General features: G+C 41.5%; 1 protein-coding gene across 2 annotated transcripts in view; it reads left to right on the top strand.

The window, feature by feature from the left end:
- The first annotated feature begins 2,015 nt into the window (after window positions 1-2,015).
- Window positions 2,016-18,829, top strand: part of PIK3C2G (phosphatidylinositol-4-phosphate 3-kinase catalytic subunit type 2 gamma) — a 223,811-nt gene continuing 206,997 nt past the window's right edge. For both annotated transcript variants that reach the window (XM_076328760.1, XM_076328759.1), the window contains exons 1-3: window positions 2,016-2,675; window positions 11,992-12,074; window positions 15,587-15,744. In XM_076328760.1, the coding sequence (XP_076184875.1) occupies window positions 2,016-2,675; window positions 11,992-12,074; window positions 15,587-15,744 (901 nt within the window). The remainder of the gene's footprint in view (window positions 2,676-11,991; window positions 12,075-15,586; window positions 15,745-18,829) is intronic.

The raw sequence follows: 18,829 nt of genomic DNA on the forward strand, positions 1-18,829 counted from the left end.
GTAGATTGCCACCATCTTTTTTATAAGCCCCCTTTAAGTACTGAGAGGCTGCAGTAAGGTCTCCCCAAAGCCTTCTCTTCTCCAGGCTGAACAACCCCAACTCTCTCAGCCTTTCTTCACGGGAGAGGTGTTCCATCCCCCTGAGCATTTTTGTGGCCCTCTTCTGGACCCGCTCCAACAGGTCCGTGTCTTTCTTATGCTGCGGGCTCCAGAGCTGGACGCAGTACTCCAGGTGGGGTCTCACCAGAGCAGAGTAGAGGGGCAGAATCACCTCCCTCGACCTGCTGGCCACACTTCTTTGGATGCAGCCCAGGATACAATTGGCCTTCTGGGCTGCGAGCGCACATTGCTGGCTCACATCCAGCTTTTCATCCACCAGTACCCCCAGTTAAGTCATCTTAATCTAAAAACATAGTGAACTTCAGGATTCACTCAGAGAAAGGTGCAGAGACTTGAAGTTCATGCTTAGATCACCATTCAAAGTGGTATGCATTGTTTTGGTTATCTGGCTTAGTGTAACTTCATAAATGCTTTTTTTTTTTTTTTCCTCAGCATAGTTAAAGCAAACCAAAGCACGCAACACATGGAATCACTAAGTTGGGTGCTTGAAGGAGTAGTTCAGCCTCTAACTTGAGATTTCATTTCAGCCTATTTAACTTTCATTTCTCTTCTCATTCCTCACTGTGGGTGACGGGAGCCTATGTCACCTAGAGTTTGACTTCAAATAAAACAAAAATAAATAAAGTTGTGATGAATACCTTCTGTTGTAATATAGATTTTCATTGCAAGGCGCTATTATCTAAGCTAATACAGTATAGATCTTGGGGACATATTGGAAAAGCTATTTGTGGAGCTAAGCTTTAGCAATTTCTGAGCACACTTTTCATCTCGGTAGCTTTTTTTCCTGCTAGGGAATACATTTTTTTTTATTGGATTATTAAATCAGATGTTTCTATTTCTTTTACGTGATAAAGTACCCAGCACAACTGTGTACTTTATGTGGTATTGCTATTCCATGTCATTTGTGTTTTTAGGCTACATCTGTATCAGTAAATGAAACAGGACAAGGCCTTGAGGGCAAGTGGCCCAGAACAGATTTTGGTTTTAGAGCTAAGCTCTCTTCCTAAAAAATATACCCTCATGCTTACTGACAGCAGTCTCTAGTACATGCTGCCCATCTGAACCACAGGACTGCTTGGCACATGCCAAAATCATATCCAGAAGTTTGCTAGTAAGAGCATGAATGATGGTGAGCTGCTGCAGAAGCTCATGCCCTTGCCTGTTAATTTGCTAAAAAAGATGCAACCTCAGGCTCTGAAGACATATATCTGTTTTGAAAAACAAAGAACCCAAAAAGGCTGAAATTTATTTTATATTTGTTTTCCTTTACATAGTCCATATCCAGGCTTTTGGGGTGTAGTGTTTTGAATATTAATTGGAGATCCATGTCTTCTATGTTCTTTGACTTAACTTTTCTTGACCTGATTACACTAGGATAAAAAGTGGTAGAATGTGAAGAAATTTGAGGCACAAAAAAAGAGGAACATATGAATGAAACGGCTGTTAAAGCAACCATTAATACTTTCCTACCTGCTTGTTTTAGATTTCTGCATTGTGTGCTATACAAGTGTAAAATAATGGAAATAGTACGGAGATTTTCTTTAATATTTGTCAGAATTAGTACTTTAGTATTTAGATCAGTTGTTTCAGGCATCCTGTTGCTATTGTTTAGGAGTCCAGGATAATAATAATAATTTAATAATAATAAATATGTCTGGAAATAAGGATCAAGCTCCAGATTAAGAAAATATTTCTACCCTGTGGAGAAAGCTCTAAAGCAAAAAAAAGACCAAAGAAGTGTACTGCTTTCATTATAGTAGCTATTTTTGGGGTTAACTTTTATTCTGTTCTTGGTTTCAGTGGATATGTAGCTCCAGTTCCAAATATTACTCTTGACCTTGGAACTATTGTAAGACTTCCCTGAGGATTAATAAGACCGAAGAGAAGAATCAGCCATGGCATACTTCGGGATGGTGCCTTTCTCACACAATGAATTTTATGAAGGACAGGCTGGAGACCAAGCATCTTACCCAATGTACCATTCTGGTTCTGCTGGAGAGGTCTGTCTAGGATTTGATCGAATAGTTGATGAAGTCAACAATGAATTTTTTTTTTATGGTTCATCACATCCACATCACCATGAAGAAATTTTTTTCCCATCAGACGTCTTTGGTCTGAATGTGCCTGACCAGCAGTTTTGTCGTCAGCCTCTAGTTGCTCATGGTGAACTTCACCCTGGAAATCCTATCTCTCACTGGCAACAAGGCACAGTGTCACCAACGGTTGGCTTCAGATCTTTTTTACTATCTGATTACAGAAACTTCTCTCTGGTGGATCCCTACCCCTACGGTCAAGAGAGAGAAATCTATGGAGGGAATAGTATAACTCCAGTCACAAATGTGTTTGATTCAAATGTGGAAAGAGGCGACACAAATCTGAGTTTTCAGGTAGGCTTTGACAATGTAGACGCTCGATGTCCCATTTTCTTCGGCAACTATCCATTTGGGCAAGAAGTGAGAGATGAAAGTGGAAATGAGGAAGCTTGTTTAACCGACACTTCCAGAAGTTTCGGCGTAGGACCTACCTGGCCCAGTAGCTCTGGGCATGACAGAGAGGTATTTAAATTGTCTCATATTAACAGTGCTTAAAGTTCTTTATTCTTGTTTGTGTCCTTACACTTTGTGTATTCACTCACACTGATGCAACATGGATTAGAAGCACTTGATTTAAAGACCTGATGAAAAAGAAAACATTTATGCCTTGGGGGAAACAAAAGCTTTTGCTCCTGTAGAGAGTTTTTGTCATGTGTCTTACGATTCAGCTGGCCAAAAGCAACTGAGAGACTTATTATTCACTTCTTATTTGGTCTTTACTACTTCCAAAGATAGAGATGCATGGAAGTGTTGGGTATATTTTCCAATAATTGTGTAACTTGATTTCTTGGCAGTCAGAATTTTCGACAGTATTTTTGTATCTTTACAAGGAGGATGCCCTCAAACAAACAGTACACGATTAGTTAAGCGACTTTTTTACAGTATGAAAACCTCTGAGCATCCTCTTCCTTTGATTCTAATATCAGAAGAGAACCCAGCAGACTATAAAAAATGATTTCTGAAGGGAAGGTGCCTACTCTGGCTAGCTAATGAGGACTTTATACTGGCAGAATCTATGTCCTACCTGTTTCATGTTTTAAGCAACTTAAAATGTCAACACATTTCTGCAATCTACCTATTAAAAAATATTTCATTTTAAAGTAATAGGGCCAGTTCCTCACCTAGTACAAAATCATAGAATCATAGAATCATTAAGGTTGGAAAAGACCTCTAAGATCATCGAGTCCAACCGTCAACCCAACACCACCATGCCCGCTAAACCATGTCCCTAAGCACCTCATCTACACGTCTTTTCAATACTTCCAGGGATGGGGACTCAACCACTTCCCTGGGCAGCCTGCTCCAATGTTTAACCACTCTTTCAGTGAAAATGAAGTATCTCCATTGACTCTAATGGAAACTTGCCATTTTACACCAGAAGAGAATCTAGATTATGGTCTAGAATGCTCCAGTAGGCTCACTTTATGGCTCATTGAACCATAAAACTACCACAGAGGGATAAGTACAGAAGTGTAGAGTAAGATGTGTTTGAAAGAGATAAGATAAATCTGTATGGTCTGATATGAAACCTGAGATTCAAAATAATAATACATTATACTGAATCTGTTCTTCTGTTGAGCCAGATTATTGTCTCCCTGTCTAGTGTGGCTGGCATATCCTGATCCTGAGAGATAAGACATACCATGTCCTGCCTTCACCATGTTCCGCATGCACTTACGCATGCATATATAATTATTTTCTAAAAATAGATGTATATACTCTAACTGTGGAAGCTGGATCCTATGACATACACTCTGTCTTTAGCTGTCTTTTTGAAGCAAGTACTTTATCTTTTTTCGTCCTTCTTTCATTAGGTGTTCATAGTTCCATTCGTGGCTTTGCTGTTTTTAATAATGATGTCTTATGGGATTCCCGTAAGACACTCTCTGATGTTATATCTCTCCTCATTTTCCTTCTTTCAAAATCCTGACATAGAGAAGGAAAAAGAAAATGATAAATTCTCCCTTTCCTCTAGTCCTTGTTAGCATTCTAAATCATTATAGGAATCCTGAAATAGCCTACAGGATACCTCTGCACTGTGAATATTAAAAGACAGTTTAGGTTCACCTTCTGCTTTTAACTCCCAGTGATCATAGTATCATAAAGCAAAGGGGAAGAGACACTTGATTGACTTGTTCCTATGTATGTGAATAGGGAGAACTATAGAAGTAAACATATGCAGAACCAAACAGATGGGGAGGCGGGGGGAGTATATCTGAGGACAGGAACTCTTAAGACTAATCCTGAGCACCACATTTTGGAAGTTCAGTGATGAATACAAAAGAGGCGAGGACAAATAGGTGGAGAGACAAAAGGTTGTTGTTGCTTTTTACTTATGATAGGAAAACTGAAGTATGCTGACATCATGATGAAAAGAATGAGGTTTCTCATGAGAAAAGCAGAAAATAGTGGGATGCAAACGAGCAGGAGGAGATTAAATTGTGATATGGGAAGAAGAGGTGCTAGAGAAAGCAGGCATATAAGAACAGGCACAAACGCTTCTGTGACGGAGGAGGGGAGAATTATAGGGGAGGCAAGAGAAGAGATGAGTGAGTCAAGGGCGACTACAATCGAATGTGTGGGAGGATTTGATCAAGTCAGGGAAGTATTCGAGCTCTTTAGCTAGAAGTGGAAGAAATGGGAGAGAAGAGTGAATTGATTTGTAGCAGAAAAATCAGTGTGGTCACAGGAATTCCTTCAGGGAGAAACAGCCATGTCAGGACAGGAAGAGAGCCAAGGCAAGGGGCTGGCAACTGAACCTTGAGATGGTAAGAAAGGGAAAATGAGAATGAAAGAAAGTTGAGAGAGGGAAGGGTAAAAAAAGCCTGTGGAGAAGTAACTCACTGCTACGGGGCTGGCAGTTTTGGAAAAGATAAGAAGGGCTGCGGGGTGACAGGCTGTCAGAACGGTTGGAAAAGTGGAGCACCACAGCAAAAGAAAGACAACGAGCAGAGATTGGATTGGTGAGGTCCAGTATGAATAAATGATACATCTGAGTAGTAGGAGATGAGAACCAGGACTGCAGACAGAATGAAATGGAAAGGATGCTGAAACATGGAGATTAGCATTGAGATAGGTCATAGGTATGCAAGATGAAATACTCACATAGCTGAAATCATACTGTCATTCTGATCCTTAGCTTTTGGATGCAGTTGTATGGCCCTAGGCTTTATTTAATGCGTGCTAATCAAAATATGTCCAGTGTAATAAAGGAAGCGTTGATTTTCTCTGGCCTTGTCATCACCAAGTCAGATATTCAAAAATACTAAAGAAACTGTCTTCATAACATCCCTGTGAAAAGAGATTGTATTTTCTTTGTATTAGAAAGAAAACTGAAATACAACCTAAAAAATATCCCATAGATCTGGCTGCTCTATTTATGATATTTAGGACCTAGTGTTTTCAGAATAACTAGCAAGACTCACTTCTTCACCCAAGCCCAATCATCAGACCAAACTTCATGATTTCAGTCTGGGTGCTCCAGAAATGAGAAATACACAATTAATGTTCATATTTGGGAAGGATGGTTCAGGTGACTTGATTAGCATAATGTGAGAAATCTGTGAATGAGAAGATAGATTCCAGTCGTCCAGGGATGCACTCTGTTACTTTATCCCTGTTGTCATCAGTTCACTCCATAGGCAATTCTTTGTCTCATTCACCGCACACTTTCAGATATTTGCAATGAGTGGAGACTGGAGTCCTATGTCAAAGTTTCTGGACACCTGAAAAGAGAAATAACAAAACTAAATCTCTCATCCATGTGATTCACCAAAGGAGTTGGAACTACATATCTACTACGTACACCTCTGCTACCAGAACTAATGTGAGTTAGTTAGCAATGGTATGTTAATTCCCTCTGTGTAGACTATTACTAGTTTCTATTACATAGCCAGAAGGGATCAAAAGGGACTTCGGGGCACTGGGGCGACTGGTTGAAGGATCGGGAGCACAGGTAGTGTTTTCCTCAATCCCTACAATGTGGCAGGGAAGAATACTGAAAGGAACAGGAAAACACACCTGATCAACACGTGGCTCAGGGGCTGGTGCCATCAGCGGAATTTTGGCTTTTTTGATCATGGGGAGGTTTACACGGCACCAGGCCTGCTGGCAACAGATGGAGTTCAGCTGCCTCACAGGGGGAAAAGGATTCTTGCTCATGAATTGGCGGGGCTCATCAAGAGGGCTTTAAACTAGGTTCGAAGGGGGAAGGGGATAAAACCAGGCTCGCTAGAGATGAGCCTAGGGGGTGGCATGCCAATGCTGGGGGCAAAATCGATAGCCCAGCTCAAGTGCATCTACACCAATGCACAGAGCCTGGGCGGCAAACAGGAGGAGCTGGAAGCCATTATGCAGCGGGATAGCTATGACTTAGTCGCCATCACAGAAACATGGTGGGGTGACTCTCACAACTGGAGGGAGAAGGGACAGGCGAGGAAGGAGAGGCGGTGGGGTGGCCCTGTATGTTAGGGAGTGTTTCGATTGTCTAGAGCTCAACGATTGTGATGAGGATAAGGTCAAGTGTTTATGGGTAAGGATGAGGGGGAAGGCCAGCAAGGCAGATATCCTGCTGGGAGTCTGTTATAGACCAGCCAGCCAGGATGAAGAGGCGGATGAAGCATTCTACAAGCTGCTGGCAGAAGTCTCCCAATCACTAGCCCTTGTTCTCATGGAGGACTTCAACTTCCCGGACGTCTGCTGGAAATACAACACGGCAGAGAGGAAACAGTCTAGGAGGTTCCTGGAGTGTGTGGAAGACAACTTCCTGACACAGCTGGTAAGTGAGCCTCCCAGGGGAGGTGCCTCGCTTGACCTGCTGTTTACAAACAGAGAAGGACTGGTGGGAGATGTGGTGGTCGGAGGCCGTCTTGGGCTTAGCGACCATGAAATGGTAGAATTCTCAATTCTCGGTGAAGTAAGGAGGGGGGCCAGCAAAACCGCAACCATGGACTTCCGGAGGGCGGACTTTGGCATGTTCATGACGCTGGTTGAGGGGAGTCCCTTGGGAGATGGTCCTGAAGGGCAAAGGGGTCCAGGAAGGCTGGATGATCTTCAAGAAGGAAGTCTTAAAGGCGCAGGAGCAGGCTGTCCCCATATGCCGTAAGAAGAACGGGCGGGGAAGACGACCAGCCTGGCTGAACGGGGAGCTCTTGCTGGGACTCAGGAAAAGGAGAGTTTACCACTTGTAGAAGAAGGGGCAGGCAACTCAAGAAGGGTACAGGGATCTCGTTACGTCATGCAGAGAGGAAATGAGAAAGGCAAAAGCCCAGCTAAAACGCAATCTGGCCACTGTCGTTAAAGACAACAAAAAATGTTTTTACAAATATATTAATGACAAAAAGAGAGCCAAGGGGAATCTCCATCCTTTATTGGATGCGGGGGGGAACATTGTCACTGAGGATGCGGAAAAGGCTGAGGTACTTAATGCTTTCTTTGCATTTCTTTGATAGTCAGACCAGTTACCCTCAGGGTATTCAGCCCCCTGAGCTGGAAGACAGGGACGGCGAGCAGGATAAACCCCCCATAATCCAAGAGGAAGCAGTCAACGACCTGCTACGCCACTTGGACGCTCACAAGTCTATGGGGCCGGATGGGATCCACCCGAGAGTGCTGAGGGAGCTGGTGGAGGAGCTCGCCAAGCCACTCTCCATCATTTATCAGCAGTCCTGGTTAACGGGGGAGGCCCCGGGCGACTGGAGGCTTGCCAATGTGACGCCCATCTACAAGAAGGGCCGGAAGGAGGATCCGGGGAACTACAGGCCTGTCAGCCTGACCTCGGTGCCGGGGAAGATTATGGAGCGGTTCATCTTGAGGGCGCTCACAAGGCATGTGTGGAACAACCAGGGCATCAGGCCCAGCCAGCACGGATTCATGAAAGGCAGGTCCTGCTTGACCAACCTGATCTCCTATGACCAGGTGACCAGCCTAGTGGATGAGGGAAAGGCTGTGGATGTGGTCTACCTGGACTTCAGTAAGGCCTTTGACACCGTCTCCCATAGCATTCTCCTAGAGAAGCTGGCGGCTCACGGCTTAGACAGGTGGACTCTTCGCTGGGTAAAAAACTGGCTGGACGGCCGGGCCCAGAGAGTTGTGGTGAATGGAGTTCAGTCCAGTTGGCGGCCGGTCACGAGCGGTGTTCCCCAGGGCTCAGTTTTGGGGCCGGTCTTGTTCAACATCTTTATCAATGATCTGGATGAGGGGATCAAGTGCACCCTCAGTAAGTTTGCAGACAACACCAAGTTGAGCAGGAGTGTTGATCTGCTCGAGGGTAGGAAGGCTCTGCAGAGGGACCTGGACAGGCTGGATCGATGGGCCGAGGCCAGCTGTATGAGGTTCAACAAGGCCAAGTGCCAGGTCCTGCCCTTGGGTCACAACACCCCCATGCAGCACTACAGGCTTGGGGAAGAGTGGCTGGAAAGCTGCCTGTCGGAAAAGGACCTGGGGGTGCTGGTTGACAGCTGGCTGAACGTGAGCCGGCAGTGTGCTCAGGTGGCCAAGAAGGCCAATGGCCTCCTGGCCTGTATCAGAAATAGTGTGGCCAGCAGGAGTAGGGAAGTGATCGTGCCCCTGTACTCGGCACTGGTGAGGCCGCACCTCGAATCCTGTGTTCAGTTTTGGGCCCCTCACTACAAGAAGGACGTTGAGGTGTTAGAGCGTGTCCAGAGAAGGCAACGAAGCTGCTGAGGGGTCTGGAGAACAAGTCTTAAGAGGAGCGGCTGAGGGAACTGGGACTGTTTAGCCTGGAGAAGAGGAGGCTGAGGGGAGACCTCATCGCGCTCTACAACTACCTGAAAGGAGGTTGTAGCGAGGTGGGTGTCGGTCTCTTCTCCCAAGTAACTAGCAATAGGACGAGAGGAAATGGCCTCAAGTTGCGCCAGGGGAGGTTTAGATTGGATGTGAGGAAAAATGTCTTTCCTGAAAGAGTGGTTAAACATTGGAAGATGCTGCCCAGGGAAGTGGTTGAGTCCCCATCCCTGGAAGTATTGAAAAGACGTGTAGATGAGGCGCTTAGGGACATGGTTTAGTGGGCATGGTGGTGTTGGGTTGACGGTTGGACTCGATGATCTTAGAGGTCTTTTCCAACCTTAATGATTCTATGATTCTACGCAGGATGCATGTTTGCCATTAGGATTCACTAGGAAATGCTGCCAGCAAAGGTGCAGAGAGGCAGAGGGCTCCTGTGTTACTTCTGTCTCCGGCAGGAGAGGGTCCGGATTCCAGCTTTGTCTGTTAAGCTTCTTTTTTCCATCCTTTAGTAATTACTTAATCACATTCTTCTTCAAGCCATGAACTTGTGGATCCATACCCATGTTCTTGTGGCCAATCATCCTTTCCCAGTCTTGGCCTTCTCCTTGCTTAATTCCTCTCTGTTCCTCCATCCTCAGTTCCCAAATGCGGTTTTGCTCTTTTAAAATCTTCACTCCCATTCAGTGTCATGTCCCAGCCTCACCTTTTCTCACCTGTGGCCTAGTTTTCTTAGCTGTTCATTTATCTACTCTCTCTCTTTTTCCATGCAATTTTTCAAGGGCACTGTACCTGCTCTGTAATGACAGAACTGCAGATGGAAAAGGAGCCTTTTTGTGTTGTTGGAAGCAACAGGTTTCCAGCCTTCCCTCCTGTGGGAGTCTCCATCCACTGCTCCTGTAGGTAGTCTTAAGTTGTCCCTCCTTTGCAGCACAGGGCTTGGGTGGTCCTTAGCTCTGTAGAGTCCCTGTCAATCTCCTGTTGCTCCTTCTGGCTGCTCACCTCCTCCTGCAGCTCCTTCACCAGCAGCTTGGCGCTGCAGCCAGAGCACAGCTCCCACCAGCACTGCCACTGCTGTCCCCAACCCCAGGGAGAGACACCAGACAAGCCCTGCAGCCAGAGCCAGACAAGCCTGGTCTGCAGCATCCTTCCTCTGGAGCACTGTGTGGGTCAAAGTCTCTGCTGTCCACAGGGGCAGTTTCTGCACCCCATGATGAAGATTGCACCATGTGGCATGTCACCATCATCACTGTGTAGCCTTCAGTGCAGGTTCTGGGCTCCCTTTGCACCCCTGCTGCAACAACTGCTGTAGCTTTATCTTCCTGCTGTGCTCTGCAAGCTGTGCTCCTGCTCCTGGTTGTAGAGCTCACCCACAAACACAGCAATGTCTCTCTGAACTTGTTCCGGCTTGAATTCCTCCATCTGGAATGTAGGGGTACACAACATCCCAGATGCAAACTTCCTAGAGCCTTGTCAATATATCTTTTTATAAAACTGTCTACCCTGATGTAAGTGTGATCAAGAATTTTCGTTGTTGTTGTTGTTTTGGTTGTGTTGTGGGGTTTTTATGACTATATAATTTTGGGAGGCCATTACTGTTACCAAATAGTTCATAATTTCTAAATAGTGAACCTCCACCAGAAGTTCTTACTGCTGTCTGCTGAGGTAAATTGTAAGGTAGGTGTCTCACCAAGGTGGAAGAAAATGAACCAGTGGAGGTGCTATGTTTTCAGTGACTTTTGAAGGAGCTTTTTCAGCAGTCTTTGGAATCAAGGGTGATGGACTACTAATTTATATTGCTAAATTTAATTTCACTCTCTTATTTCAACCCTCAGGGTTATCCATTGTTTTTTCTACCAGACATTTCAATTTTTTCCTGTATTGATGATGACCCCTTATTATCTTTAAACTTCATAAGCACTCTCCTAATGCTTGTGCTGTTGTGGTTAATGAAAATACTACATACAATGAGACCCAAGACTGATGGTATCTATAAAAGGTTTGTGATTTCTGAGCTTTCAGTTCTGCCATTGTGATCTTCCCACTAGCCAGCTCCCAACAGATCTTTCATCTTTTATATTCATCCCATCTTTTAAACTGTAACTAAAATGTCACAGCCTGCATCTTTTCATGCATATTGCCCTTCCTCGTCCAGGAAAAAAATCTTAAATTTGGTTTGTTATTTATTGTTAATTTTTTTAAATTTACATAACTTGTATATAAATTATTATTAAATGATAAAATACATCTTTCACCATATCTCTTCTGTGACATGTCATTAGTTGCTTCTCTTTCTGAATGGGTTTAAAAGTTGGTGTCTCAGCTGAGCCTTGTACATGTCTCTTTGTACAACAGTAGAATGTCCTTGCAGATATAATAGTATTAAGATCTTTCCTGGAGGTAATGTTCTGACTGAAGGGTACTATGACAAACAGACAAGCGGGTGCTTTCACCCAAAATAGTGGCTCAGACCTGTGCTCTCCAAGCTTAGAGAAAGTATCTGGGGATTTTTCATGTTCAACAGAATACACTGGCTTCCTGTTATCTGTCTTAGGGACTTACCTGACAGGTTTATGGAGTTTGAAGGGATCCTGAGCTTCCTTCCAGGGCAGAAAGAGAGAAATAAGGATTAAAACTCACTGCAGCATAAGCTTCATTTTGTCCCCTCTCCCTTTTGTAAACTAAGCATACATCTTCTGCATTTAGTTATCTGTGCTCTTACACTAGGTGAATTTTGAAAGCTTTGTCTGGAATTCCTTATATTCTACACGGAGGGGAAAAAAAAAAAATTGTTAAACCCAGGGTGGCTGATGCTTTGTGACTTTGCATTTTTTCTCTGAAAGCATTTAGAGTGCAGTCAAAATGGGGTTATTTGTGCTTATTTGGAGCTCCATCAAGTCAGGGGAGGGATGATGATAAGGTATGAAAGTTAGTTCTCATGGAACCAAATGCAAGGTTAGCCTTATGCTCCTTCTGCTTCTGTTATCTAAATAACTGAGCTCTGTTTCTTCTGGTGTCATTTTGGTATTTTTAGGCTACAGGTTGGTCTATACAGCTGGTTGAAGCAAATCAAGGAAGTAATGAAAACACAGTTGCTTTTTGCAATGCAGTGGAGAAGTAAGTAATGAAAAAAAACCTTTATTCAGCCAACTATGACATTTCAGTTATTTCTTTTCATTGGATTGGTTACCTCTGCATTCCTGAACAGTGCCATAATTCCAATATCTACTTAAATATGGAAATGTCCTAATTTTGGTTTAAAGATTAAAATCCACAAAGGAATGTTAATTCCAAAAATATTTTCTCCCTCAGCTGTCCCCTTTATGAGTGATAAGTACGTTTACCTCTTCAGTGTTGATGGTTTATAGTGTGTGAAACTTAAGATCCATTTTATGCCGTTGTCTTGGACAATATTAGTGCCTGTGTAGCTCGGAGCAGGAAAAAAGAATTGGAGGAACTGACTGGCCGAGAACAGAATTACTACATGCTGTCATGATGAAAAGTGAGACTTAGCAAGCAACAAAAACTCGTTTTAATTATTGTTTACCGTTACAGTTAATAGTGTGGCTTAATGGGATAGAACATTTTTACTTTCTTAATCTCCTTCGGAAAAAGAAATTGTGCTGAAATCCAAGAGCACTAAGAAATACAAGTTTTTAGACCATCTGTGCAGATTCATTTTCCTTTGTAGATATTCATTGATAACACTATCAAGTTATTAGCACAAATGCATGCTCTTTCCCCCAGAAAAGTCGTCGGAAAATGGGATGCTGCTTTTTTTTTTTAATTAGACTTTAATGAATTGACTGTATTCAAGGTCAGCCAAGCCTGCTTCTCTTAAAAGAAAAAAAGTTTGATGTTTCCCTGAAATTACTAGTGAATATATTATATATTCATACGGGGTGGATGGTCAGCTTCAAAACATACTCATTCACATGTGTCTCAGTTTTCTTTTTTTCCACAGTTCATCAGTCTGAACCCCAACCCAATTCTACTAACATCAGATGCATGAAGGCACATTCCACATGACAGGCTTTCCTCTCAGATATTCAGATTTTTTTAATGTCCAAACATTCTACATTTAACTTTACACTCTAATTATAGGAAAAGCTTTCTATTGATTTTTTTTTTTTTGTGAATAAATGAATTTATTTACAGGGCTAAAAAGATTAATAGAATTAAGCCATTCCTGTTTTGCAGTAACTTGTTTAGTGTGCATCACTAGCAAATACTCTTAAAAAGAAAAGAAGAACCGCCTTTGCTTTTCTTCTATCAAATAAAAGGGAAAACATTCTTAGGACAAAATGTCACAGCAAACAAAAGAAAAAAAAATGCCATAAATTTGCAAATAACTAACATATTCAGTCTTGCCAAATAAGCATCCTTCCAGTCCCCAAAGAATCTCAATAACTGGCAGTTTTATGCATCAGGGGCAAGATGTATAATTCAAACTCTGTCATGCAGACTTGCACCTCCAGCATGCAGCTCAAATAGAAACCCATCATGTTTTTCTCTAGGTAATATTTGTACAGGTAGTAATCTATAATTGAAACATCTCATTGTACACAACTGTAAAGCAGTTTTCAAAATCCATTTATCGGGTTACTTCTACAATTATGGATATAGCTATAGTGAACGTTCATCCATGGGTGGCTTCAGAATACATCCTAAAGCGAGTTTGATACCAGAAGATGCCAAGCTGATAGTCTCAGGGATCAATGCTGCAAAATGCAGAGTTCCTCCACCTCCTACTGACTTTCAAGAATGTGCTCTGCACTGCAGAGAAATACATCGCATTATGAAATGCTGTGAAATAGCAAATCCCTATAAATGTTAGTACTTTCTGCATACGCTGAATTGTTGCAGCACAGAAAGCAAGTAGCACAAGATTTTCTTCATGTAAAACTTGTGTAGTACTTCAGTTATGCCTTGGAAGACCTAACCTTTCAAAATTTTGAGGTGGGCATGTTTTGCCCACCTGCTCAGGCCAGAAGCCCTTTAATCACCTGAAAACAACAGACGGCCATAAATGAGCAACACTTTCTGGAACTGAATGCATTTTTATCTGAAAAGCATAAAAAGCAAATTTCTGTCCCTACATTATCCTAAAATATAGATAGTGTGGAGGTAGAGAAGGAGATGAGGTTCACGTAGTTTTGAAATGACTGCCAGTAAGTTGGGGAGGTGATTTCACGCCCTGTGTATGTACATAGCCCATTGATTTGATGCTGGAGAAAGGGTAGTGAAGTTTCCAGTCTTACGCAGTCCTTGGCCTTCTTATAGAAACAGGTTACAAGAGTGAATTTGGTGATAGGGGAAAGCTTGATGTGTATGTTGTTCGCAAAGAAAATAGACTGACATCAACTACATAGGTCACCAAAACAGCCTCTGTAGTATAATGATTTTTTTTTTTGCTTTGAGTATAAATCTGTCTCGTACTGGAGGTATTGTCAAGCCTTATTTTCTCCTACCCCACTGAAACATCATGGCCCCTGGCTTTTCATTGTAAGAAATGGGCTGCTTCATTGGATTACTAACTTTGGAAGCTTAGGCTTTTTCTCTTTCTCATGCTATAGAAATACATGGCATAAAAGAGTAGTTCATATTGTTGTTTAAGAGACTTGGGCAGCAGCCCTGAGGCAGGAGGTAACATAGTAATGAAGAACTTCATGTGAGAGAACTATGGCTCAAAATACATTGTAATCGGAGACTGTATAAAGCGCTGCCAAATCAGAAGCTACAAAATGCTTCTTGAACTAACAAACAAAAAAGAATGCAGTATGCTTAGTACAGGATGTTTGAGTTTAGTTACTAAAATTTTCAGGCCAATTAGTGAAATGTAAAGCTTCAGCTGGTACAATATGTACCCTTACCTGCAGCTGCAAAGTGTATTTGCTTAAAAAGCAAGTTTAATCTCAGCTGACAGACATAATACCTGTGACCAGTGTTCATTAGGAAATGGTACCTCAGGAGGAATTAGTTTCTGCAAGTCTTCGGTAATTGGAAGGAGGAGGGGCAATATATTTTATAGGTGATGATATATCAGAGGGACTTAATGACTGTAACAGTTATTGCTCTCTACAGACATTTACATAAATACCCAGGGTTTTAGTAATGAGGATTTCAGATTGGATTCTAGAACACTGAAAATAGGGACTTCTTAAGATTTTGCATAGAAAGCATGTTTCTGTATTCATCTTGACTAGCTGTCCTAATTGCAGATGTCTGTGCATGTGCTCTTGGTTAGTTTTATGTTATTTAAGCACATATTTGAGCACCGTCATTTCTACTGTGCTCAGTGTACACTGAAGTCCGTGTTTAAATTCCTTTTGGCTTCACTGAGGTCAAGCTCAGCAGTGATTCTGTGAAGTTCATGAAGATTTTACTGATGGTTTTGCTATTAAGTAAAAGACAGTTATATGTACGCTATCTGATATGTAGTTATCTCAGTAATGCATGAAAACAAAGTTTGAATTGCTACCGTTTTTCCCTCTGTTTGCACAAAATTTTATTCCTAGCAGCTCTCTATGTACTATTATTATAGGTATGTTGTAGAATTTTTTTTGTTCTTATAAGAGAGCTGAAATGCATACCTATTTAGACATAATTTCATCACGTGTCCTTTTCAGAATAAGAAATGCCTATCCTGCTTTTGACTTGAAGACAAACACCGGGAAAATCTGGAGTGTTGCAACAAGGTTCCCAGACCATATTCTTGGTAAATCAAAGTTCAGGATCAGCGTTTGGACAGATTCTTCACCATATCCTTTGCTTCTTACGCAACGCGGTAAGTGATTGAGGTGTCCATATCCTTCCACAATTCAGTTCCATGGAGATGACAAAATGCATTTGTTATCTGGAAAGATACTTGGAGAGCAAGCCTTACGTGGGTCTTGAGTGCATACTTTGTCAAACATGTTTAGCATATTTGCTGTAAAATTAAAATCACATTAAATATTAAACTTTGCTGATGTGTAGATCTCTACTTTTTTTAGTTACACTTGGGACCAATTCTGGCAGTCTCAAAATGGGCCAACATTCAGACTTTGATTGAGAAGGAATTTAAGCTTGTGCCTAATTTAAAGTGCAGGGGTAATCCCCATATGGTTGTGGAACTTTTCACAGCCTTGACTCTGTTTCTGAATCCAAGACTTAAGAGTCTGCGGTTGCTAAGACTCCTCTGCACCCAAGGTTATGTACAGGTCAGGGAAAGTACATGTTGGTCATAAGTGAAACAGGAGAAATTCCAACTGGATATAAGGAAAAGAAGAATAATTAAGAATTGGAACAGTTTGCCTGCGGAGGTTGTGAAGTCTCCATCCTTGGAGGCTTTTAAGATTTTACAAGACAAAACCCTGAACAAGCTGGTCTGAATTCAGTATTGACCCTCCTTTGGGGAGGAGGCTGGACTTAAATGGACCTACTGAGATCCTTCCCAACCTGAATTATTCTGTCACTAGTGACTGTGGGAAGCTGCCAGTGCTCCAATGCATCCTGTATCTGTGGTGAATGGGGGAATATTTGATTCCAGCTCTGGTAATTTTTACTTCTTAAGTCACATAAGCAAAAATAAAATACATTTAAAATATTTTTTTCTCCCTCTCTTCCTGTGCTGCTTCATTAAGTGATAGACTTTTTTATGAATCTTTTCTTCAGTTGTCAAGGAATTATTTGGCTGTAACAAGCTAAGTATTAGTTTGTTTGACAGTTTGAAAGCTGAAAATCCAAAGCTCTACAGAATATCAGTCAAGATATATTAAAAAATGTATCTTCATAAATACAGTAGCCAAGACTTCCACATTTATTCATACAAGTTTGGTTACTTGTATTGGGAGCATCTACATATTTATTGGAAAGCCTGGCAAAGTAGTAGGTTGAATCATCTTGAATCAATATTTTGTGGATTCCATGAAACAAAGGACTGAAGATCTCTGGACACTTGGACCAGAAGGTAGTATTTCCAGCACTTCTGTCAGCTAAGTGAGGGCTCCCTGTAGTGCAGAAGTCTGAACTACTGACAAATATTTTTATCATATAGCGTATCATATAGCGTATCATATCATATATCATATAGGTAAACACCTTACAGATTGTTTGATTTTTGGTCTGTGTAACTTTATTTACAAAAATGCTTTAGGAGGCCCAGCTAAAACTGAAGGGGATATGAGAAACAGTCCCTATCCTAAACTTGCTTACAGGCTAAGTAAACTATATGATACATTCAAAGAGGGGAGGCAGGGAGGGAGTACACTTTTTTGCCCCATCTAACATAAAGAGCATAAAGAATTGTTCAGTCATGCAAAAACATTTGCAGAGCAAGGAAAGGAAAATGGATCTGTGGAGTGCAAATGAACGATACTAGCAAGTTTCAGGTTTTTTTCCGAGTGACCTGAAAAAGTGCATGTTACAATTTTAATTCAAGATTCTGTACCATTCTCCTTTTTCTGGTGTACATAAATGTAGCAAGTAAGCACTGCATTTTACATGTCAAACCAGCTATGAGGAGTTGCTTAAAATAGCGAGTTGTCAAAGGGCTAGACTTTTAAAACTAGTATGACTGGTAGAAAATCATGTGGCTTTCTGAGGAAAAGAAAAATGGCTTTGCAAAGAAATGAACATTTTCAGAAGGAATTTTTGAATCTATTGACACATTTGGTCTTCCCTGGGGAAAACCAAACCAAAACAAACCCCAAGCTATCTATAGTAATCAACTCTTTTATTTCAGCTTTGTTTTTGTCACAGCCCCCACCCTAAAAAACATCAGCTGTCCTCTGAAGTTTTTTTTCAGTATCGCAGTCCCTTAAACTTCCCTGCAAAAACAACTTTACATTTCTAGGTTTGTTCTAAAATAATAGTGTAGCAGCTCTGGACCAGATTTGCCAGTATGAATTGGCTGCTCTGGGCGACTGAGTAGTTCAGAACACCATTACATCCAGTGAAACTGGTTGGTTAGGCTCAGTTTGAACCAGTTGTCTGAACCTGGAGCAGTGTAAATTAGTCAACACACAAGTCTGGGTTACATGTTTAGTTTCTGGGGATTTGTATTTAACTGTAGGTAGTTTCCATTTTTTATATCAAAAAGTTCACTTAAAACTTGTAGTAAGAGCTCTTAACGGATGCTAATTTTGAAGCAATAAAGAAATACCATGAATAAAAAACTGAAAGAAAAATCTACTTTGGCTTTTCTGTTATCAGTTACAGACAATGAGATTGCCTGAGAATTACGGAGGAAGTCCAGACTTTATTTTGCGTTGTAAAACCATCTCAGTAGGTTATATGAAAACTTTTCTCTAGAGAGTCAGATATTTTTCCGCTAAAGAGAAGTATCTCAGACTTGAAGCATCAGTGCTGGTGGAGTATGCCCTGCATGCCTGTAAATACCAAGCTTATCAGACATGTTTGCAATTTGACTGCCAGATTATGCAGCTATTCTTTCCCATTTTTTGATCAGTTCTTCCAAAATGGACAGAGAGGAGGTGTATTGGCAGGGTTGGGAAATGGCTTTAAAAGCTGAAGTAGCACTAGAGAAAATTCTCAAAATGCTAGAATATTTCTGACCAGCAGATTGTGCAAACTGACATAGAACTTCTTAATTTATATGCATTATATTTAATATTATATAATATATAATATTATAATGTCGCTGTACATAATATTAAATAATATAATACATATATATAAAATGTATATGAGCATTAATTTACTTCTTGGTTATGGCTAAAAAGGTATGCACAGCAGAAACAATAGCAAGTAAAATTCTGGAACTGCCTTGTGTCGTGAGCAGCAACAGAGTCATGAGTGGCAACAGGGTCAACTTTTGCATCAGGCCATGTTCGCACATGGGAAATGTACCAAGATATTCATCAGGAAAA

The sequence above is a fragment of the Aptenodytes patagonicus genome, chromosome 1, assembly GCF_965638725.1.
Source record: "Aptenodytes patagonicus chromosome 1, bAptPat1.pri.cur, whole genome shotgun sequence".
NCBI classification, from domain to species: domain Eukaryota; kingdom Metazoa; phylum Chordata; class Aves; order Sphenisciformes; family Spheniscidae; genus Aptenodytes; species Aptenodytes patagonicus.